The sequence below is a fragment of the Pelmatolapia mariae genome, linkage group LG15 (assembly GCF_036321145.2).
Source record: "Pelmatolapia mariae isolate MD_Pm_ZW linkage group LG15, Pm_UMD_F_2, whole genome shotgun sequence".
Classification (NCBI taxonomy): Eukaryota; Metazoa; Chordata; class Actinopteri; order Cichliformes; family Cichlidae; genus Pelmatolapia; species Pelmatolapia mariae.
The window spans coordinates 1,381,450-1,405,984 of record NC_086240.1 but is presented as its reverse complement, the minus strand read 5'-3'; the positions used below and the strand labels follow the sequence as shown (position 1 = coordinate 1,405,984).

Here is a 24,535-nt window from a genome sequence, read left to right as displayed (position 1 = left end):
CTGCACCGCTGTGCTGCTGATGCACAAGATGGAGATTGAATACATTAGATGCTTTTTCACTGAGCCTAAATAAACACTGGCACCTTAAAATTTAAAAGTAAATTTAATATTTTATGTCATTTACAGATATTGCAATTTAAAATCTAGGAGAAACGGTGCAATTGTGCAGCTTTCCAGTCCTCAAAAAAGCCCAATAATAAGCCCCCAGAGGTACAAAGGTACAGAGCCGTGGAAACCGGGCTTTGTATGATTAATGTTAAGTGCAGCTGAACAAAGCAGCCGTGTTACGGTCTGCATTGCTTTCCATGTTTTTGCTACTATAACACAGTGTTATCCAAACTAAACTATTTCTTTTCTAATTACTGTTTCCATGTTCCACAAATTTATGGGCTAACAGGCTATTGCACAATCCGTTCCAGGAAACGCAGCAGCATAATGTTTGTTTTTAACCGCTGTCACCACAACGTAATGACTGTTACCGCACTTATATGCTCATTTAGAGCTGCAAGGTGTCCTTTATTGCAATGATTTAGGTCCCTCAGCTTGTCAGTCTTGTCCAAATGCAGAATAGATTTTGTTTTGTATTCATCTTCACAGTAGTGAAGTGTAGTGTGTCATTCATATTAGGACAGTGTTCTGCCACCTAAAACTCAAACATGTGGTAAAACACACTGTGGCCGTTCTTCACTTCTGCTTTCACTCAAAATATTACAGCGGTGAAGTGTGAGTCTCTATGTGCTACCTTCTCATCTCCATGTAAACTTGATATGCAGTCGGAGCACTCAGCATGTGTGGGAATGCATATGTAGGGATGCAGTCGCTGTGGGACATTTTTGGCTCTCGACTCCAGACTGAAAGAAGAAAATCACTCTAAAATAACTTTGAGGGGAAGACTGCACAGGTTCATCCAAGTGGCAACCACTACAGCTGAATGTTAAAGCCAAATGTGGATGAAACTTAATACTGCACCAAACAATATTTTTTATATTATCAGTCAATCGATAATTGTGTTTGATGTGAAGGAGAGCTCTCTGGCCGAGGGTTTCCATGCAGCTGTTTAGTTCCTCTCAGCTCTCTCTCGTAGTCTCTTAGGTCAGACTAGCTGCTCAGCACAGGGAGCATGCTATGGAGCCGCACATTTCCAGTGAGAGTTGGTAAAAATGGCACTTATATAGCACTGTCCATATGTTAAACTACTACAAGACTCACTCACATACGGGTGCTTTTGTTCTATGCCAAAGAGTTTTTAGAGACATCAACTCGAGGTTCATTTTCTCACCCAGTGATATTTTGACTTGTCGGTTGAGGGAGGTTATGATTAACTCACCTGCTCTACTTCCTGAGCCACGGCCATCACACCTCTATTCTGGTGGAGACCAAAACAGAGCTAAAAGGAGACTGAACGGTAGACGTGCAGTTGGTAACTGTGAACCGTTTATAGTCTGATATGTACAGTATTTTAGAGGATTGATTCATCACAGCAGTGTTTTTAGGGAATTTGTCTAAATAAAACATGCTCTTAGTTTGAAAACGAATCTATGAAAACTGCTCAAAAACATTTTTATCAGTGTTTTTTAACAAATGCTAAGCAGCCTGGTGGCTAAAAGCGAGAGCTTCGATTGCTCTAAGAATGCTTTTTACTTAATAATGTGATTTATGATGAATACAGCTCAACAATTCACTCCACAGTTGTTTTGTATGCGCACAGAAGTGTTTTCATCATGTTGTGGAGTACATCTGCACCCAAATGACCAAAAATCCATTAATGCCACTTTAAACTGCATTTTCTTTAATGTCCTCAGCTTAAATGTAATAGCTTACTTTCTTCTATTCCTGAAAGGGATTGTTTGATCAAGGGCACATTTACACTTCCATTAGCTGATGTCTTTAGCCACTCTGGTGCAGTTTCAAACAGTCTGAAAATGTTGCCTAATTACACATCCAGCAGCATAAGGAGCAACATTAAAATTTATTCTGAATCATGTTTATGGCCAAAACTATTTTCTCTTTCCTTTTGGCTCCATATTCCTTTGGGTCTTTAAGTATTAAGCTGCTAAACGCTCCACTATGTTGGGTGGTTATTGATTGTCTGCTGTTTGCTATCAGGCTAGTTTTGTTGTTTCTTTATTCATGGAGCATCTGCTGCTAAAAACCTGACGAGTAAAGCAGCGAGAGTGAAGACAAACAACAAAGCTGTGAGCGTCAAAACCAAAATAATTAGCTGAAAGATGCTAAAAAGCATTTGACAGCTGAGAGGAACTTTACAGTCAGGTGGAAAGCTCTGCATTTCCCATTACACGTAGTCACTTTTCTATTCTGTCATTGATATAAAAGTTTCAAAAGTGCAACTTTAATAAGAATATTTTTTCTGGCTATGTGCTTTGATTAGCTGGTGTTCCTTCTGTGGTATTTCCTGCTTTGTCATCTCATTTCACCTCTGCGCAGCCCTGCCTCTGCTCTATAGTCCAAATTTTAATTTTGGATGAGCATTACGAGCACAAATGTGTGGCTGAGGAGGAGAGATGGAGATCAATCCGAGCTGAGGGAACTGAAGCCGAAATCTGGAAAGCAATTCCTGCCGGTTAGGCCAGAGTTGGAGGAAGTAAAAAGCAGGCAACCCAGAAGGTCACAGCTTTTGTTGAAACTGTTGAAATGACATCTATTACCAGGGATCTGGAACATATTACCTTTTGTGCTCCGGGTAATAAACTCGGTTTAGCCGTAGATACGTTTCCGCTGTGTTTTCCTGCCCATCATGTCGGTCACATTCAAACTTTCAGCAACCTTGGCTTTGCCATGGGAGCTCATCATTAATAATAATAATAATAATGGATTGCATTTATATAGCGCTTTTCGAGACCCTCAAAGCGCTACAATTTCACTATTCATTCACACACTGGTGGAGGCAAGCTACAGTTGTAGCCACAGCTGCCCTGGGGCACACTGACAGAAGCAAGGCTGCCATATCGTGCCATCAGCCCCTCTGGCCATCACCAGTAGACAACGGGTAAAGTGTCTTGCCCAAGGACACAACGACCGAGCCGGGGCTCGAACCAGCAACCTTCCGATTACAAGACGAACTGCCAACTCTTGAGCCTCGATCGCCCCAATTAAAACCAGGTTCCGATTCACGTGGAGCAGTGTGAGACTGTCGGATTCATCCGGTGTTACGTTAAGATAAGACGTGCGTGTGATGACATTTGGCTTAATCGAGGAGCTCCGGCTCACTTCTACATCTGAGAGGGAGAGGAGGGCGAATGTGAGGTGCTTTGTTTGCTTTGATGAATCATATTTCTCCTAGATTAAATACGTATCTATCTCCAAAAATGTAATTGACAGCGAGCAAGAGCATTTGAACCGTACCACCGGCCTCACTCTGCCACACTAATAAGCTACATTTCAGCTTTGATGTGCAAGTGTGTCACCTCCTGAGGAGAGAAGCAGAGGGAGGGGACGCACCTTCCCTCTCTCCCTTTTTTCCCCAACTCCTCCACTCACAGATATTATCAGAGTATCTGTGAGACGCCATCTGAAGTGGGATACACACACACACACACACACAGTTCTGTACATCAAATTATTAATCACCATAACAAGGAATCGTCAGCAGCGCCCACAAACTGGCACAACAGAAAGTGGCAGTTCTGACTGTGGCTAAAGGAGAGATATCCATAATTAACTGATTGCAGAGATGCCACATGGGACAGGCAGCCTTCCTGACAAATTGCAGAGCATAAAGTGAAGATCAATAGGATGGAAGGAATAAAAGTCACCCTGGAAAATTCATTTTTTTAGTCCGTCACAATGTTCCCGTCTGTGTGTGTCCATCAGTCTTTTCACGTCCCGCCTCTTTGTCATCCTCCCTCATTAACATGCCTTTTAACGGCGACATATAAATGACATTTAAACATAAATCACAAACATTAACATTTATAAACATGAGGGTTTTATGATGGCTCAGTAATGAGGTTGTTATAAATCCCTAGGCCACAGTTCACAGTGCCAGCAGACGCATAAACTGCAAAGTGCACTTTAACAAGGGCGCAATGTGGTGTCTCGCCACCTCGCTGTCCCAAAAGTCATTGACGTCACTGGATGACTGATTTATGGGCTCGTGCTGCAGGTGACACACATATGCATATATTTATATAATGTACATAATGAACCCAGATGTGCAGATTCAGGCTCAGATCCTTCTGAGAAGACGGAGGCACGGTGGGTTCTGGGGGAAAACGTCCTGTTTGGCTCGGGCCTTCTGTGTGGAATTTGCATGTCTGTCTGTGTCTGTGTGGGTTTCCTCTCAAAATCAGACATGCTGATTCAGCTAATGGGACGTAGGTGTGGATGTGAGACCGGTGGCTTGTCCGGTGTGTACCCCATCTCTCACCCTATGACAGCAGGGGAGGTTTTCTTAAGCAGTTAGGAAAATGAATGGATGGGTTTTCCAGCAGAAGGCATCTGTGTTAACCACAAAGCATGTCTCGCAGCCATTTCAATGCCAGAGCATTTGAAGGTCATAGATCTGTTCCCCCACACTTGTGTTTTATGAATGTGGCATTAAGCTTTCTCTGCAATACCTCTTGATAGCAACAAAAGAACTATGACAGTTTAATTGAAAGTGCATGGTTAAGGTGAGGAAGGTATTCCCACTGTGCGCACTGAAAAAGTCAGGACCGCACAGAGCCTCGAAAAACCCGAGGATGTCCCCGAACAACATGACCCTTAATCGAAAATCAGTGACCAAGTTGGGAGTTTCACATCCAACTAATCTGCTTTATCTGGACACATTTGACAAGCATGCTTAGAAGCACTGTCTTTATATTTTTGAACACCTGAGATAAAATGGATCCTTTTTGTCAAAAAAGATTTTTCAACTCCCGATTAGATCAATACTGACAATCCCGAACAACAAAGACGGAAAAATCCACAAAGAGTCCGAATGAAAAAAAAGTCAGAGACACTGACGTGCACGTTGCAATTAGCCATCGATAAATAAATAAATACATAAATGATGAAGTTCAAATGATGTGGTGACACTACAAAATAACAAAATATTATTTGTAAGGACTGAGATGACTTACAAGTAAAAGCAATGATGGATTAAGACAAAGCAGACGTCAGATTACTCGAAAGTCTCATTTATTTGAAGGGAGGTTTATCTCAGACTGTTACACACTGAGTGATGTTTGTTCATCTACATTTTTATTTTTTGTTGCCATTATTCCCTCCCCATGTGATCAGAGTGTGATAGATCCCTGGGCTTTAAATTAAAAAACAGACTACCCCCACACCTGATTGTCATTCCACTGACTGAAGAAAGTGGAAAAGAAAAGAAAATCAGGTTCTTTCAATCCTGCCAAATGCTGCTAATCCTCTAGGTTCACGCAGATGTGCAACGGTTGATCCTTTTCCCCAATAAATAAATTAATGACCCAGGTGTTATATTTTATTTCATCTTTAATTCAATTCTCTTTCTCTGCTTTTGGGAGTTGTATGAAAAACTGATGATGTTACATAAAAATGCATAATGTTAGCAAATCTCAAAGGATCTAAGATAGATAGATAGATAGATAGATAGATAGATAGATAGATAGAGAGCACTTTGGTACATTTAAGGATAAGTGCTGTAAGAAAGAATCGACGACTACAAAAACAACAGCAATAAAGTGCAGCTTGAATGATGCTTGTACAAGGAAAGCCATTAAGGAGTGGGTCAATAGTGTAGGACAAGCAGCCTGCGTATTAAACTGATCATGACATCAAGCTAAAGACAGAAAAGGCCTCTGAAGACTTCCTTTTGGCAGCACTTTATTCATCTGCAGCAGAGCCTTTTCATTAGGCACTGGACATAATAGATGATCCATTGATTCTCTCTTTCGCTCTGTGTCACTCCGTCTATACCAGCGCTGTCAAAGACTCTGCAACATTTCTGAGTTTTCGACTGTGGCGAGCGATCAAAAACAAACATTAATCTTGATTATAGTCCACTCTGAGACATGAGAACAAGATCGTTTTTGTCTATTCATCACGCCGCCTCCTCTCTTAGAACCGGAGAACCGGGCCTTGGCTCCTTCTAAGCATTCAGTTCAGATTGTGTTTTCATGTGAGGGGTTAAAGGTGAGCTGAGGGGAGAAAGGGAAAAGGAGAGGATGCAATGAAATTTTGCCACCACCTATTTTCTGCTTTCCCCAAAGTCGTGGCTACACAGCAAGTCCAAAGCTGTACATTCAGAGTTTTGAGGATCAAATCAGCGGCTGTAATTTTTTACAGCTCTGTGCTTCTGTGTGAACTCCCCGAGGAGGCAATAGTGGGCCTGTAATGTACCAGTTTACAGCAAGTACTGAGTGATGCAAGTCTTTATGGTTATATGTTATATAACTGCAACCACAGCGTCTAAGTGTTGGAGGAAAAGCAGATAGGTCTGGCCCGAGTTCGCCTTACAAACGATGCACGTTGACGTCTCAATTAGAGCTCAGCGCTAAAAAAAAAAAAAAAGCGGAGGCAGAACAAAGAGGCAGCATTCACCGTTGCTAGGTGCTAAATGTTAGCAATCAAGCAAACACAGGACAAAATATATGATGAACAAAGGAGCAATTAAATTCATACAAGTATATATAAATATACATTTAAAAAAGTGTGTGACATTTAGCTAAAGCTACAGTAAGGAACATTACTGGTAAGGTCCTCGTGCTTAACTCCAAAGCCAAACTTCATGCTACACAGCCCACACCAGCTGCCTGAAGGGCCGATGTCAGGTGGGTGTGAAATGCACTGCTGGTGGTATGAAAAGCACAAAAGCAGATGGATGACACGTCAATACTTCTATGAAAGTAGCTCCAACTGGCTCAGTCTACCTGCCAGTGGCTCACCCCCCACAACCAGCTGAGTCCAATCTTTCACTGAGCACTTACAGTGTCATGAAGAAGAAAAAGAAGAAGACGTGTTTGTGATTCAACAACTGCAGAAGAATAAAGCACTGATGAAAGAAGACAGGGGCGTGTCCAGATGGACGGCATGGGGTGGCACCGCCCCTCCTCACTTATTTAAGTGCAACAGTAAAGTGATATGCACAGTAATGAGTCTATCATTATAATCAGTGCATTAAGTCTAGTTTGTTGCTAAAATGTATGACTTTAACTTTTAAAGGATCTTAACACTTATTTTGCCACTTTGTCAAACAGCCAATAAAGAGAAAATCATTTCAGAATTCAATTTTTTTTATCACCAATTTTCACACTTATTTATTTCCCGTCAAATACTTGATTTCCTGTGGGCCCTCCCTGCCTTGTTCATGGTCCACCGTGCTGATTGGCGGTACTTTTTGTCCAAAATGTGCACTGTAACTCATGCAGGTACAAAGACTTCTCTTTGCATCAGAGTGGTTCGGTGATAGCTGCCGGTGCGTACAGCAAAAGGATAATGTGGATAGAAAATCATTCAATCTTATTAAGTTTCCACTCGCTCTCTAATGGCCACTTGAAGCTGGTTCTAAAAGCTCCCATGTTAAAAAGTCCAACTTAACAGCATTAAAAGGGATGTTTGCAGCCTGGTACATAAAGCAGTTTCAGTCTCTGTAGCTTGTTAACCCCTTTATAACCACTTTAACACAATTCACCTGTTTAAAATGCATTAAGACTTAAGTCATGCATTATTTGAGATGTGGCCACTTTAAGAGAAAGTGACTTAAAGTAGCCTTGTTTGTGCTGCCGGTGCCTATTGGAGCATTTTTTGTGCTCACTATAATAACTTGGTTTACTCCAGGTACTCTCAGCCTGTGTGAGAAATTAAAATTGCTGTGTTATTCTTATATCTTTTCATATTATGCATCTTATTGGCTGGTGTTCCTGAGTGAGTGATGCACCCATACGGTTTCAGTTTATGAATAAACTTGAAACCAGCTGCCTATTACCAGCTGATAAATTAGCACTTCACACTCTAGTCATGTCACGGACATTTCTGGCTCCAAACATACATAACATAGCATAACAGTCATATTGTGTGACTTCAATTTTATTTATATAGCACTACCCATATGGAAAAGATATATATAAATCTTATAAAGTTTGTATCTGTCTTGTGTGAAACTTGTATGAAAAGCATACAAGAGTGAAAACAGATATAAGATATATTGAAAAATTATATAAATGAAACTTGTATGTTTTGGATACTTACTAAAACAATATATGAAAGTAATGAGAAAGTGGCCACTTTCATGAGTAAATCATATAAGCCTTATATGATTCACTATATGAAGTAGGCCACATCTGATCTGATGATGAAGTCTTTTATAAGTTTTTTCTATTTCTTTTCCATATGTGTATATCCCAACACATTTCACCTCAGGGCGCTTTATATTATAGGTAGGTACCCAACAATAATACAGAGAAAACCCCAGTAATAATAACACAACCCCCTATGAGCAAGCACTTGGCGACAGTGGGAAGGAAAAACTCCCTTTTAACAGGAAGAAACCAGAACCAGAACCAGGCTCAGGGAGGGGCGGGGCCATCTTTCATATAATGTGTATGATTACTAACTTTAGATAGACCCAGCCCAGCTGTTTCCCTGCTTTATTTAGTCATACTCAGCTAAAGTAAGTGGCTTTAGACTGAGGAAGGTGTGTTAGGGAAAGTTTGTGTTTAAAAATAAGGCACAAAAAACATTTGTGTTTAAACAACAGGCTATTACACCATCAACATGTTCAAAATTTCAAGGTTCAGTTCTTAAATTGTGAAACTGTCAGATTTGTTTTCGCCCTTGTTGCAAAAATGTACATCAAATTACAAAATACAAAACAAACAAAAACAAATCACTAACCAGCTTTTGTTTAATCAGCTTTAGAGAACAGGTGAATCCAAACTGAGTGAAGACATAGTTCATGGTGATGTATGGCACAATGATAAGTAATGATCACTGAGTGTAAGCTATGCTAAATTATGATAGGACTGTGTGTTTAATGACGGTGCAGTAACTCTCATTAACATCTGACATCTGTCTGCATATTAACAACTCATTTAGTCTAAGGAGTTAAAAACACCTAACCGGCAATGAGACATAAAATAATACTTACCGAGTAGTTGAGATTTCTAGATTGTTACAAGAAATTCTTGAATACTTTGTGATATATGGCTTACTATTAATTACCCGTCAAGTAAAGTAGCGCGATGGATTACCAGACCTTTCTTTCTTTCTTTCTTTCTTTTTTTTCGGTCATAATTCAAGACAAACAGAAAGGAGACAAATGATTTGATTTACCAGAGTTCAATTAATATTCACATCCATAAACCTTCTGCGGTATCGTCCATAATGTTAAAATGAACGTGGAAAGCTATTGGCATAATTACAGCCATATTAACATTATTGCTTAAAATGTGTTGTGTTTTTTTTAATCGTCTGAACCCACCATAGATCAGAATAGCTGTAATAGATGTGAGCATGTAGCAGTTCACCAATTAGCCGGCCAGCACTGAGCGGCGCTGCGTTAGCCGCTCGTTCAGCATACAGATGTGAATATTAATGTAAACATGCTCTGCATTGACAATGTTGTGTTTGTGTTGCTTTTTTGTTTGTGTTACTCGTGTATTAATTGCGCAACGGGGCGAAATTAATTATTCAGCGTGTGACTTTATCTTATATAGAAACCTATAAGCAGTATATAAAATCACATACGGACTTGATTGTGTAGCTTTTGATTTTGTTCTTTTGTTTAATTTGATTGCTTCTCCTGATTCGTTTCCAGCTGGGTCTGCATCTCCTAAACACTCTGATCTTTGTCCCGCTGTTTTGTGTTCTTCTCACTGCTTTTTAATTGGATGACGGCCTTTTTTTTTTTCATTTTTTCATTGCGTTCCATGATGCTTTTAATGTGCTGCTGTTTCTGCTTGAAGACATTCAGTGCATGTATTTGCTCAGCAAGTTTAAAGTCACAGCACAGCGCATGAAGACTATTGTCTATTGGAGATGTTCACTTTTGCAGAGCATCTTTTACAATCCTGTAAATCTTTACAGATTGCTGCTATCGTTCAGGTATGTGGTTGAGTCATGTGTATGTATATTGTGTTTATATATATGTGTGTGTGTGTGTGTGTGTGTGTGCATGAACGTGTCTAATAGCCCCGCAGCAATTTCACCCCACGTTAGATGTGATGGATCAGCCACACGCTGCCACACACCTTAGAGCTGCAGGTGTAAAAAAACAGTCAACACATGTATCAAGGAGCCACAGAGAGCAGCGTGATTCTGCAGGGCTGATGCAAGACGACAAGGGAATAATAATGAAACACAGCTGCTGTTTTGCCACTGACCTGGATTGATACAGTACAAAGAGAGACACAGACGAGCTCAATCCTCCAACACAGCTGGTTCTCCGCTGAAACAAGCTGCCTCTAATCCCATTTGTCAACTGCAAAGATGCGCTTCGATTTTAGGGTCGTGGCGCCCAACAGCAAATTCAAACGCGTCTAAATGGCAGCCATCACCACTCGGGATGGCTTTCTAGACGCGCGTGTTTTCGCGTGTAAGCGCAGACGTATAGGTCAGCACAGTTAGCGAGCGATGTGCTTTGGACTGTCAGCATAGCTTACTGTAATAAGACATCACAAGCATGTGCACTGCGCATACAAACATGAGTTTATCCCCTTTCTGCCACAGAGGCCTCAACATTAAAAGGTGCTCGATTGCTCACTGTACATCTCTGCCTTTGTGCGTGAAGGCAGCATAAATAATACACATGATCAGTTTCCTTATTGTTTGTCTTTGATGCAGCAGCAGCCTCCTTCTGTCAACCTGGCTTCTCTGCCTCGTCTTTGTTGGCTTTGATGCACATTTAACGAGGTTGTACCCAGTCGTTCGGCATGTTAAGTGGATGCCACTCCGCTGTGTGCTGTATACTCAGTGGATTGTGCGAGTGACTCTTGTGTACTGGGGGACCGCTGGGATTTGTTGTTGATGTGTCTCTGTCCTGGCAGCGGCAAACAATACCAAAGATCTGTGTGAAGAAGGAGTCCGGGGTGCCTCTTTTGTGAGAACTACACCCTGAAACAGAATTTTTTAAACTATCCATGCTGTGATCTTGGACTTTATATTCCTCTAAATAAACAAGCTAGTTTTAGTGCTGTTGCAAACTGAAATTAGGCGCTAATCTGTGATAGACGCGCGGCCTTTTATTCCTCTGCAGAGACAGATTAAAGCTTTGGCTCTTGTTTGCTTGCTGGGCCTGTTTACACTGTCCAAGTTTTTTAAAAAGCCTGTCTCGTTTTGTGCAGATCCCCCCTTTAATGTGTTTTCCCTGGCCGAGACTGTGGCACAGAAAGCACACAGATGATAACTGATGATAGGAGCGTGAGTCATTCCATGACCTTCCAAGCATTCAACTCATTTGACTTTGATGTGTAAAGTAGACCAATGAATGGAGGAGCGGCTGCGCTTTAATTTTGGTCTAAATTACAAACTCAAATGAGTAAAGCGTTAAGTGAACAATAGCAAGGTGCAAGCCCACACTTATTTTCCCGTGACACAACAGTGCCACCTACTGGTGTCTACGTGTGATTATGTGTCATTGTGAGTCCCAGGAAGCGTTTGATTTTCTTCCTTTCACGTTTTTTCTCTAATGTTTGTTCATGAGTGTCTAAATGCTTCTGCCTGTACACTAAAAATCCACTTTATAAAGTTTTGTAAGCATATAACACTCTGTGTTGTGAGCACTCACTGCTTTCTTTGTGTTTTTCACCCTGAAAAAATCAATAAACTGAAGTGCTTAAAGAAAATTCGCCCTGATTGAAATCGAGAATCTGTGAATATGTGCACATGCAGTATCTGCGCAGCGTGAGTTCAAAGGTCAAGTGAACTCTAATAGATTGATTAGAAATAGGATGCACAGATGGGGATGGGAGCACGCTGATTCATTGACAGCCTTTAATTGTGCAAACAGACAGCACTGTCTTTTCATGAGACCTTCGATTTCATCATATTCTGAGGCACACATGGGTATGTGTTGAAGCATTAGTGTGTTTGCACATTTAAAAGCTTAATTAGTCAGTGCACTGCTTCCTTCTATCCTGTCTAACTTTGCTATCTGTAAGCCGACCTGATATAACTGGACTTTGGTGGACGATGATTTTTTTTTCATCTTTTTTTGTTGTGGTTTTGCCTCGATTACACAATCAAGGTGTGATTAAAGGGCAGACTTCCGGCTCTAATTCCAGGGGTTTAACAGAAGTATTGCTTTCAATAAAACACTTTCATCCCTATAGACAGATTTAAATCCACAATCTCTTCTTTTCACCAAGATTTCCAAGAGCTAGACACCATGGAAAGGAGGGAGCGACTTTTAAGGAAAAGTCATGTAACATAAATAAGGCAACTCTGAAGTTGAGCTTCATAGGTGTTCACGTGTAACCTGAAATATTATGGAGTAATACTATTATTAACTGTAACCTCTGAACATCAGTGAATTTATGATTGCAAGTTCAAAAATAAACCCATAACTGAAAGTCCATAGAAAGGCATTAAATCATGAGGAGTACTGGGAGATTTGTTCCTAGTCGAGCAGCCAGTGACAGTGACAGCCAAATGCCTTCCTGTAACTTTCACTTGCAGTGCTGTTGCTAGGCTGCCTAAATTGGCCTGTTGTTTCCTCATCCATCAATGTTACTGTAACAAGAGGAACGCATGCAAATCATTGCCTGGAGCAAGCAGAATACAGTTTTTCCTCTTATCTCTCTTCACTGGTCCCCAGATTCCTGGTAAATGAGATTAAATCATTACGAATCAACAGTCTTCACAGCCTGAATCTTATTATGTAATGACTGAAAACCTATAAAATCCCTTGATGCTGTCTCCATCAGGGAAATGTCTTATCAGGCACCAAGCTTTACTCCCTGTGCTTCAGATGTGTGCTACTTTTGTCAGCCATACACAGTCACTGAAATGTCATTTATTCCACATGCTGATCTTTTCCCTCTCAAAATCAATACTGCACACTGTGCTTAATTCAAAGAGGCAATAAAAATGTTTTTGTCTTAACTCATAAATCGCTTTCCTCACCAACAGACCACATGAGGCTTCAGCACTGTGTCTGAGGAGGTGGTATCAGATGACGGTGCTCTCTTCCTTCCTCTTTACCCTCCACTCATCGGACTTCAGTTATAACACCACTAACTGCCACCTCCAGAGCTTCTCAGAGGATACAGGCTTCGTTGGATGTGGACCTGAGGGGAAACGATCTTGAGCATAGGAAGGTTATCACACACTCACTGTCATCTGGTGTAACTTGACAACCTGCACATCAGCGCCAGCGCATCAAAACAAGATGTTGGTTGATTTCTGGAGAAAGCCAAGCTCATCGGTGCGATCGGTCTCGGCTTTCTCCACAGAATTTCTCCACAGTTTGGACTGGTGCAAATTGCCAGGTGATAACAGATAACACTCGTGCTCTGCTCAAGAAAGGCCAAAGTTGGCTCCATCTGCTGGACAGGCTGAGGTCTTTTGAGCTGTGCAGGACATTACTGAAGACCTTTTATGACGTAGGTCCTTCATCTCCTCAGACTGTATAATACCCACACAGGATAAAGGTGTTTAAAAAATACATGTGTGTTATCATCACTCTCACTGCGCTATATGTACATATTGTTTATGTATTTTACTTTATATAGAAACCATCTGCACATAGTTTAGTATTGTGGCTTACGGTGCACCATTTGTATTTTATATCTCGCATTCACTGTTTCTTCCTCCTCCTCGTGCTCCTGTAAGGGAATTTCCCCAGTGTGAGATTAAATAAAGTCTATTTGATGTGATAGACATAGAAATAAACATTAATCACACAGTGTTTCAGGTATAGAGTAATTACACCATCAGCTGTTGGTTGATGGTGTAATTGATTGGTTTCCTGCTAGCCTTGCTCTAACTCTACAATAATAAACGGACAGGTTCTTATGTCGCACTTTTCTACGCTGGTTGAGCTTTCAAACCCTTTGGTACAACATGCCTCATTCACACTTAGATTATTGTAACAGAAAGCAACTCTGGGATCTTTATTTTGCCCAACCATACTTTGGCATGCAGACTAGAGCAGCCAGGAAGTGAACCACCAACCTTCCAGTCAGAGGATGGCCAGCCCTACCGCCTACTGAATTTCCCGGAGGAACCCACCCGAGGGATTAATAAAGTTTCATCTAATCTAATCTATCTAATCTGAACCATAGGCAATGACCAGCAGATCACAGGCATCCAGTATCTTTTGATGATGTCGTATGAATATGATGTGATATCCAAAGTCTTTGCGATTTACCTCTGAGAAATGCGCCTTCTCTCTTTTTATACCCAATCTATTACTGACCTGCTGCCAATTAACCTTTTAAAGCTACGATAATTAATTAGATTTGCAAATCATTGCATTCTGATATTATTACTATTTAGACATAGACATTTAATCCCATATTATATTAGACATTAGAGAATAATCCCACACTGGGAAAATCCACATGTTACAGTAGCACACGGGTCAGGAAGAAAACGGGAATTTGGGCTTAGTTGTTGTCTGCGTGCCTTGGGCGGCTCTGCTATTAGTGTTTCTTTGAAATAGTTGAAAATAGCTGCCTGCCTAATATAGAGAACAGCATTGGTATTCTTGATACAGTGCGCTGGACTGCTGGGACACGCTGGGTCCTGATATTGCATGTACTGCAGATAAGAATAGTTAGACATGTACCACTCACCTAAATGTTATTGCAAACCAAGCTCAGTCTCCATGGCAAAAGCACTGGCAGTGGCCTTTCCCTTTTTCATCAACAGCATTTACTCTAATATATATACAACAAAAACTCAAGGCAGCTCCAGGGATCTCAGTGTGATCGAGCATCGTTGGGATTGGCAGAGAACGTCTGACGTACAGAGACGCCGCTCGGCAGCCCACCGGTCCAAACTGGATGTGCCACTGTCCTCGTGCAAAGCGGCTCGTGGGTTACACATCCACGTCTTTCGTCTGTGTTTGGGAGGACATGTGAACAAACAGAATTTTTTTAAGCAGTTCCCTTTTTTAGATCACAGCAGTGTCTTTTCTGAGTGGCATACATGTGCTGAGCATTGGTGTGTTATTAAGCATGATGACTAAACCCTGAGAACACCCAGTTATCTCATCAGTTCATGTTTTTACCATGTTTCCCATGCCCCTGTCTATCAGTCTCACTGCAAAGAGACATGCTTTCCTTCCTCCTGTTGCATTACAAGAAATGAGCTGCTGTGTGAGAGCGGCACACTGAAATAACTGCCATTAGGACCCACACACTCTAACCCCGATGGCGAATGCATTATAGATGGCCACTTCACAATGTGTCAAATCATATCTTGATTTGCATGTGTATCACACATTTGATCTTCTTCAAGCAGGAATAACAACCAAAGCAGAGAGATCTGAGAGATTTTCAGCGCTAGAAGAGGGAAAGGCATGGAGCTCAACACTAATGAAGACGTCTTTCTGCAGAGGTTCAGAAATGATGTTGGGCTTGTGATGTGTTTGTGCTGCAGAGCAGACTTTGCCTGTTCAAATGAATAGCAAAGGATGCTTTGCAGTGAACGTGTACTACTTTCCTGACTTTGTTTTTCAAACCTAAAATGAAATATCTGCAAAAACCAGTGTTTAACAGTGATGACACCTACACCTCTGTAAATGCACAAAAGCCATCTGTTAAGTCCGTAGCAATACTGGCGGTCTTGTAGCCAGAGCACATGGAAGCACAAGCTGTGGGAGTGGTAGTAAGCCTCTTAGCGTTTGCCAACACTATTGTATTGTACATTGTACAATTAGTGCAGATAATTTCATTCATGGTTTAGTCTTCTGTCTACAGGAGCTTTCTTGGAGCCTGCCAGGAGGATTTACTCTAATCTATGGGTCTGTCTGGGATTCTACCTGGGTGTATTGTGACAAACTATTAATGCACACCCAAATGTAGTTCTCAGAAACATTGGTCAAAATAAAATGGAGTAAAACATATAGTGAAAAACCAGAACACAAATCACATACACACTAAGAGCCTGTTTAACCATTTATGTCAGAGAGCAGAGCGTGGCATCATCATCTTCAATCAGGATTATTTTCACGATCTTGAGTTTGTCTAGTCTGGCTTCCACACGTTACCCTCCAATAATCCTTCCACATTTCTCCGACCGGAGTTTTTTTTTCCCAGTTCTGTTAGAGAAAAACATGAAAGTTGTTCATAAAGTCTAGTTTTTGTTCCATATCTGTTAAAGTGTATATAGGTTAACACCATTATAACAAGGTGTCACAGATTTGCGTACCCATGTACACAGCTCTCAGGTTAAAACGAACACTACCTTGGTTTTCCTCATCCAGAAAATCTTTCTTACTTTAGCATTACCATTGTAATAACCTAAAATACCAACATCGTTTGCTGTGAACCAAACTTTTTAAAATGCATTTTCACATTTATCTAGACTGTAAACAGGCTTAATTTTATGCTTCTTTGATCTCACTGAGCACGTAACCAAAATGAAACACAAACCTTGAAACTGAGGACAACCATCTCTACCCAACCAACCCAGTTACCCGAGCATTTGTATTCCACCAGTTTCTTTACAGTTCAACATACTAATTAATCCTGTTTGCTGGTTTTGACAAGCAGACAGGATTATTGCGTTTACAGTCACACTCTGATCAACTTATCCAAAGAGGCTACACACACTCAAACGTGTCTGGCTAAGTGTGCAGTGTTTGCCTGTCCCAGTGGGACGGAGCTTCTATGAATTTCCACTCCTGGAAATTAGTCGTAGTTTTACTATCTGTGTGCACACTCACATAGGCCACAGAGACTTCAAGAATTTATGATACAGTGAAGCCCTGATCAAATTTAAACTGGTGGACTGCACGTATTGGGACTTTCTGCCCAGTCAGCTTTTTGATTGGGAAACGTCCTGCCAACTTTCTTTACAGCAGCGATTGTATGTCAGCGCCAACAAGAGAGACAAAGTGTATGTGTACTCAATGTGTAAACACTCTGCTGCAACTTTTCCACTGACGGGTCAAAGAGCAAAGAGCTGTTTGAGGCTGATGGCCGTGAGGGACACGTACTGTCCCATCAGAATTTGTTACAACCCTTTGAAACCTCTGGGATTTAGTCACCAGTTAATTCCCAAAAGTTTTAATCCATCTAATCTGCTAACCTGGCATTTCTTTATCTGTTAGTTGATTTATTTAAAAAAATGCTGGAATCATGCTTCCATGAGTTTAATCCATAAACAACATGTTTTATTTCATGTTCTACATCATTGTTATGTAACTAGTTTTTTAAATATTTATCGTTTTTAAATTTTTTGGTGTTTTTAACTTGTATTCCTATGCATCATTTTTATTTATTTATCTCTTTATTTTCAAATAGCTGTACAGCACTTTGTTTGAAAGTGCTTTATAAATAAAGTTATTATTATTATTATTAACTAAAACAAAGTGTTCTTAATAGTAATTTAGTCAAATATTAAAATGCTTCTGTGAAGACTGATAGCCGTTACAAATATTTCTATAATGTAAATAGTGTTTTCAATCGTGATCCTTAAAATGAAAACCATCATTACAGTAGCATCATCTCACAAGCATGTGCCATTATGTAACTGTCAGGTTGGTGATATTGCCCATGAAGAGTAGCTCCCAGCAGAGTGAGTGAAAAATGAAAGCCGAGGAGGGCTCGTCATTTCTGACTGATGGTGGAAGGCTGAGCCAAGCTTTGGAGATGTGATGGCTGCTGAATCTCTTCCTGTCTCAGTGACACTGAGGGGGCAGTCTGGGGCTATTTTCTAACTCCACTGTTAGTCTCTTTTAGTGTCTTAGAATCCAGCAAAAGTAAAGGAGTGGGAATGTTTTAGCATTATTATGGGGTTTCTGGGGTAGCTGTAGATCAGAAGTTAGAGCAGGTCATCACTGGATACTAATCAGAAGTTTGGTGATTGATCCCTGGCTGCTCCAGTCAGCATGCCAAATATCCTTGGGGAAGATACTAACCCAAAGTTGCTCTCTGATGCATCCAGAATCGTCCTGTGTGAATGTTAGATAGAAAGCTCTTAAGCATAGAAAGTTGGGCGTATATGAATGGGTTAATAATAGATGCTGTATATACAGTGTTGGTCAAGTTAAAAAAAAAAAAGTAATTAGTTAACCTTTCAATAAACCTGTCAGTCCAATTCTATTTATTTATTTATTTATTTATTTATTTATTTTTGCATAATCCTTCATATAAAATATAATCAAATGAAAAAGTCTCTTTTAAAAATGCTCGTCCGTCATTGTGTCATGAGACACTCTCACAAACAAAATCTTAACTGTAACCATATTTTTGGATAATATGGGGATTCTTGTTTGTAATGTATGTTGTCAACACTTCCACGATGTGGACATACAACAGTTAATCTCTCTATTTTTAAACTACTTTTACCATTTCAAAATAATATCAGGAAAGATGGAAGGTCAAAATGACACCCAAATGAGTCTTTAACTTGTTTTAATAGGTTTCATTAAAAACTGCCTAACTGTTAACTCAAAACCTAAAAGGATTTGAGTTAATTTGATTGTAGATTTTGGGTTTATGTCCACCTGAGCAGTTTCCCTTCCTTGTTTAACCTTGAAAAGCCTGAAACATGAAATAACTACAAGAATATTCACATTTTTTTAAAACTTAAATGTTTATTGAACCTTCTGACAGTTTTTTTTTTTTTGACAAAAAGAGAGTGCAATTAAATATCAGTTTTCATATATGGATCTTGATTTTTAATATTTTTGCTACATTTGTTCCTTAAAAATGTACAACTTATTCAGATTCAGGGCGAAAGAATCACACTGATGATATACAGGTGTGTTGGCATTACAGGGTTGTGTATTCACTTTTAGAGAGTATCTACCTGAGATAAGAGTTGTGCTACTGAACTCTTGTGCTCATGCTTCCTCGGATGTCACAAAGATTAACAAGGTCGTGTCAGGACACACCGATGAGAAGCTGGCGACTGGAACCAGAATTCATAAGTGGACGAGAGATCAGAATATTCTGAATATTTATTAGAATCTGTTGAAATGCTACTCGGCATCTAATATCAGCGAGCGGGTTAGATAATAACCTTCTCCCATTGGAGGGTCAATTAAACAGAGACTTTCCTGGAGCAGTCGGGACAGTGACCCCCAAACTGAGCAAGTGGCTTCTGTAAATCCCAGAGTGTCTTTGTAAGTCTGGGATTTAGTAACTAGTTTTCTTGCCCTATGAGCCACGTCTTAGTAGAATATCTCAGAAACAAACCACACCAAATTTCTCATTTATTTAGTATCAATATTTTTAGTTAAAAACTATGATAGTCTTAAGATTTCTTCTTTTTTACCTGAGCAAAATGTCCTCAATATTACTTTTGTAGACCACATAAATTAGTGTGTGCAGACTGACAAATATTTGTTTAGTGTGAGCTGTCAGTCTTTTATATCATGAAAGGATCCTTATGATGACAACTGTGATCAAACATATCATCTCACAACTATGTGCAGTTATGAAGCTGTTGGTTTGTTGATCCTGCCCATGAAGAGGATGCTTCCAGTCGAGTTTTCTAAAATGAAAACTAAGAAGGGCCTGTCAATTCTGACGGGTGTTGGTGTAGTCAGTGGGATCCATTCAGAAATGGTGATGGCTGCTGCCTCTGTTCCCATCTCGGTGACACTGATCGTGGCCTTATGGGACGCCTGTGGGAAGAAATAAGAAAGCGGGCAGATCAAAGCTAATTTCTCAGAATTCAGTTTAACTAAAAAAGTAGGCATGCTCTAGTCCTGTTCCCTAAAAAGAAGTAAAAAGGAAACTTCACCCACCTTTGATACTTTAAGTGGAAACTTGTTAGACACAGCAGAGAAATCAGCGATGTTTTCAAAAGCACTTGTGATGCCCATTTCTTGCAATATATTCCTCAAGGAGGCATTAGTGGCAATGGAAAATTTTGGCATATAAAGTTCCACATACCTGAGAAACAGAGAAACCATAATTATACAGTTAAACTGCTAGTGGTTCCATTTTTTTCTAACTGGCTCAGCTCAATCTTCACTGCAACAGTCTGGAACAACACCCACATTCCTGCTGATGCCACGCCAATCCGCCAGTCCAACTTGCACACCACCTTCACATCACTCATGAGTAAGCTTGCAAGATACTTTAACTCTCTTGCTTGAAGCTGTAATTGTTTCTGGGCCATTGACTTAGTGTTTTGATCTTTTCTTTATTGCTTTTGTAAGAAACAGGGTTTGTTGCTAGTTTCTGTTTTCAGTGCTTGGTGCTTTTTTCCTATTGTAATTGTGTTTATTATAATCCTTATATCAGCTTGTGCTGCCTTCCCTGTGTTTCCTGTGTGCAGCTGTTAGGTCTCCCTCACTGTAGGTTGGGTTCTTCCCTTTTTATTTTGCCAGTCTCTGGTCCCATCTGCTTTATGTACGCATCCTTACTACTTGGTAGTGTGTTTTCCTTGCTCCGGATTCTCTTGGCGATAGCGGGGTGTTTATCAGCCAAAGACCTGTCTCATTTTGGTTCAGCTTTCAGTTGAGAGGTGTCCCATCACCCTTACCATTAGCCACACTGAGGGTCTTCACCACTTACATCAGCCTGCAGCCAAGCCGCCTAAATTCTCTACATGATCATCGGCCTGTAACAGCCACCAGAAGGTCTTCTACACCTTCGTTGATTTCTGGCTGTGCTACCAGAGGGTCTTTGCAGCGACCCTCAGCCTCCAAAGGACAAAGCCTTCAGTGGTCTCCTGTCAGACCCTCCATCCCTATCATCCAGATTCATCTCAGCCACCAGGGTTGATTTGTCTCTGCCGGTGGTTTCCCAGCCGGCCCCCTGACCTGGCTACCCTCTTCTGCTGGTTCCGTGGCCAGCACCCAGAGTTGCTCCACTCAACAGACCTCGCAGAGTTCTTTAAGTCTCCCCTTTGCATTTCCATTCCTTCTCATGAGTCCTGCATTTGGATGCACATCCTGTCAACTACACTGGCAAATTGTGACAGACGCAGCCTCATTCTCCCAAACCAGAGGGTGCATTTCATTTGGGTGCAAACCACTCCAGTGCATGATGAAGTGACACTCTGATGAAGCCAACAGTATCACATCGTCCACAAAAAATACAAATACGTCTCTTCAGTCACTTCTCCAAGTCTACGAAACACATGTATACAGGAGGGTCAGCCTGCCATGATACCCCCAGAAGTCCTGCAAAGGGTAACAATCTGGTTGAAGGTTCAATGATTGCCAAGAGCCTCCTTTCCAGCAGTGTAATAAAGTTATAACTGTTTTTTTAAAATGCACAGGCGATATAGGGAACCCTCGGGTCTCCAGACTCAAAGTTCCTCAAAGTGCTCTTTCCATAACCCAAAAATATCCGCAGTCCAGGTCAGCATTTCTTCTGCCCAAACAGCCCAGCCCTGCTTTCCCATCCGGGATACTTTCACATTTATTCATGTAATATTGACATATTTCAGTGTTACCTCATCATACCAAAACATATTCTGCAAAGAACACACTTTTCCTCAGTTTGGGTTCTGTTAGTACACGTAATATCTATACAGTGTTGAACTTACACAGTGTGCAGATTTATACTAATCAAACACAGAAAGTTGTTCTACTATTGCAAAATGATCATTTTGACTCTACAATCCCTCAAGTAGCCACATCTGCAAATGTTTCTAGCTTGTTGTGCATCTGATCATATACAACATTAGATTATTCTACATACAATGGGAATTACTTTTTAACCTACATAAACAATGGCACAACACATGTAACATCAAAACCTGATACATAGCTGCCCATTGTGCCTGTTTGGTTCTTTAGCCGTCACAATTGTTGTCTGAAAGCCAACAAAGGTACGAGGAGAGCCCCAGATGAGGGGTCACCCAGCAGCCACAGAAGCCAGAGGAGGCTGCAGTGGCACGCCCTCGGGCTCTGCCGGCAGCCAGCTGTGCCAGTGTGAACTGAGCCCTAGGCCCAGAGGCCAGAGGTCTGAAAGCCCCCCACCCCCCGGAAGGGGCGCGACTGAGCCATGGGCGGCAGGCCCTGCCATGCAGCCACTGGGAGTGAGCCGGTACATACCCAAGCACCCCAAGAAACAAGATCCACCAACGCACCTATGCCTGAGGGCATCAGCCACCAGCAGGGAGTGTGGTGAGGGGAGATAGGCCTCCATACTTTGGAGGGCCTGAGATGTTCCTAGAGGGGTGGAGTCTGAGACCCGACCTGACGTATAGACAGACAAACAGGTACACACAGACACAAACTTGCATTCCCCCCCTCATGCACACATATACAAACACTCGACTCGGCACTCAACTCAATGGACACTGTACACACAATCACACTCCCCAAACATAGTCTATACCCCAGGTCCAGGTACCCTCGCCCGCAGAGGAGGAAATTGCACCTTGACCCAGAAGATGTTACCCTTTCCCCCGGGGTGGAGATAAGCAGACCGCGCCCTGCCCTGCAGCAGCAGGGAGGCCCCGCATCCCAGACCCCAATTGGACGGCCAACACCTCCGTCCAGCCCCTCCGCTAACAGAGAATGGGGGTGTGTGAAGACCCCATACCTCCCTCCTTCCGCTCAGTGTAGTTGCGTGTTGTTCTAAAGTGCATTTAAAACATGGGAGGGCATGGTGCTGCTGCCAGAGAGCAGCAGGTGTCAGGTGTCATAGCTGCCCCTTTTAGCTAGCTTGTAACACTGGAAATACTGCCAAGACTGATTATGGAAATTTAGAAAATTATTGTATTGCACAGCCAAGATGACGACCATTAAGGGAGAGAAGTGTACAGCCTTCCAATGGTCACAAATAAACTCTATACCTTTAGTGCATTGCACGTCCATCTGATTCTCAGTGTAAATAAACTTTGGGTCTCGTAATAGCAAAGCTAAAAGCAAAAGATTTATGAGACACAGAAATGGGTAACACACTTCATCTACTACCAAGAAAAAATATTCAGACACAATGCAATAAGTCTTACATCACAGATGCTGAGTTTTGCCACTTTCGTATTTGGTTCTTCTTGATGTTTTCCTCCACACTCCTCATCCCGCCTTCATCAGGAAGGACAATCATCATGGAGGTGTGACTCTTGTATGGCAGCAAGATGATGCTGGTGTGGTTCTCTCTGTCCTCATAGAAGTGGTAGTATCCCGTCCTTACCATCATGTCAACCTGAACTTTGGTACTGCTGTCAACATGGAAGTCCGCCTTATGTGTCATTTCACTATTAAATGGTTTCTTCCAGTATCCTGCACGACACAGTGGAAAGTGGTGATGACAATACTGGGATGTGTCAGCATAAATCATACTACTTGTTGAAAGTATATTTCAATCATCAGCTGACATCTAAGCTGACCTTTTTTATTTAAATATATGTGATATTCATGTTTGTCTATTGTAGCCTAACAATAGACTTGATCAGGCTGCTTACCTTTAAAATAGACATAGTTAATGAGCATCATCATCGTTTCAGGGTCAACATCGTTCACCATATCTTTGATCTTGTCCTGTGTTTTATTGGCAATGTGTCTGTTGATTTTATCTGCAGCCTCAGCAGGGTTAGTAAAGTTGATTTGCAAGACTTCACCAGAGTAATGCTGCTTGGCATCATTCAGAAACTTCTCCAGAGGACTGAAACCTGAGTGCACTGCAATGGTATTGCCAACATCCAGCTTTTGGTTCTCCTGGCTTTGTCCAAGCATGTGGAAAAGATGTTGGTAGGCTTCATTGACCTGAGTCTGGTTTAAGGTGCTGTAGCCCAGGCTGGAGAACAGCTGGCTGTGGGTTTCACTATGGGCCCCAGCAGACAGTACGGACAGGGCAGTGGAGATGCCCAGTGGTGAGAAGAAAATGTTGTTTCCAGCAGCAGTCCTCGCATTCAGACGTTTGTAGAAGGCAAAGGCAAAGTCAGCATTAGGAGCAGAGAGCTTGTGGCAGCTCATATGGTCTTCAGAACCACGGTTGTGGTGGAGATGGTGGTCTGCCGAGGCTACAGCGAGCAACAGTGCAATGAGTGCACAGCTACAGAAATGCATCTTTAGAGTCTGTGGATTGGAAATCAAAGAAGTAATACAAAATGAGTTCCAGTTAAAGTTTTTCATTACAGGCAGTTATCTATCTGTACTGTAAATCATAATTCCTCAACCTTTGGTAAAAAGAAGTCATCTAATTAAAGCTTTCATCTACCACCTTTACAGGGGCAGCAGTCTGAGTAGAGAAGTACACACTTCCCTTACCCCAACCACCTCTTCCAGCTTATCCGAGATAGACTGACTTGTTCCCAAACAAGGCAAAAATTATAATGTCTCCAGCAACTCCTGGGCCTGCCCTGTAGCCTCCTCCCAGTATGAGATTCAAACAGCTCACCTAGGTTTCCAGTAGTCATCCTAGTCAGATGCCTGTAGCACCTCAGCTGGCTGTTTTCCATTTGGAGGAGCAACGGTGCTGCTTTGAATGTCAAAGCTCCCCACCCTATCCTTAAGCAAGAGCTCAGACAT

The 24,535-nt window shown here is 41.4% G+C and overlaps 1 protein-coding gene across 1 annotated transcript; it reads right to left on the bottom strand.

Moving 5' to 3' along the window:
• Positions 1-19,531: 19,531 nt before the first annotated feature.
• On the bottom strand, positions 19,532-24,535 carry LOC134643523 (alpha-1-antitrypsin homolog). Its single transcript, XM_063495937.1, has 5 exons — positions 24,446-24,535; positions 23,470-24,082; positions 23,017-23,287; positions 19,847-19,994; positions 19,532-19,723 (listed from the first exon to the last, which is right to left on the bottom strand). The coding sequence occupies exons 1-5, from the start codon at positions 24,533-24,535 to the stop codon at positions 19,532-19,534; spliced, it is 1,314 nt and encodes a 437-aa protein (XP_063352007.1).

Bases quoted from the DNA above. Each gene is read 5' to 3' on its own strand.
- LOC134643523 (XM_063495937.1), bottom strand. From the start codon at position 24,535: ATGTCTGAGCTCTTGCTTAAGGATAGGGTGGGGAGCTTTGACATTCAA. The intron at 24,083-24,445 runs GTGCTACAGGCA...TCCAATCCACAG, and splicing joins ATGGAAAACAGCCAGCTGAG to ACTCTAAAGATGCATTTCTG. The intron at 23,288-23,469 runs GTAAGCAGCCTG...TGTGTCGTGCAG, and splicing joins TAACTATGTCTATTTTAAAG to GATACTGGAAGAAACCATTT.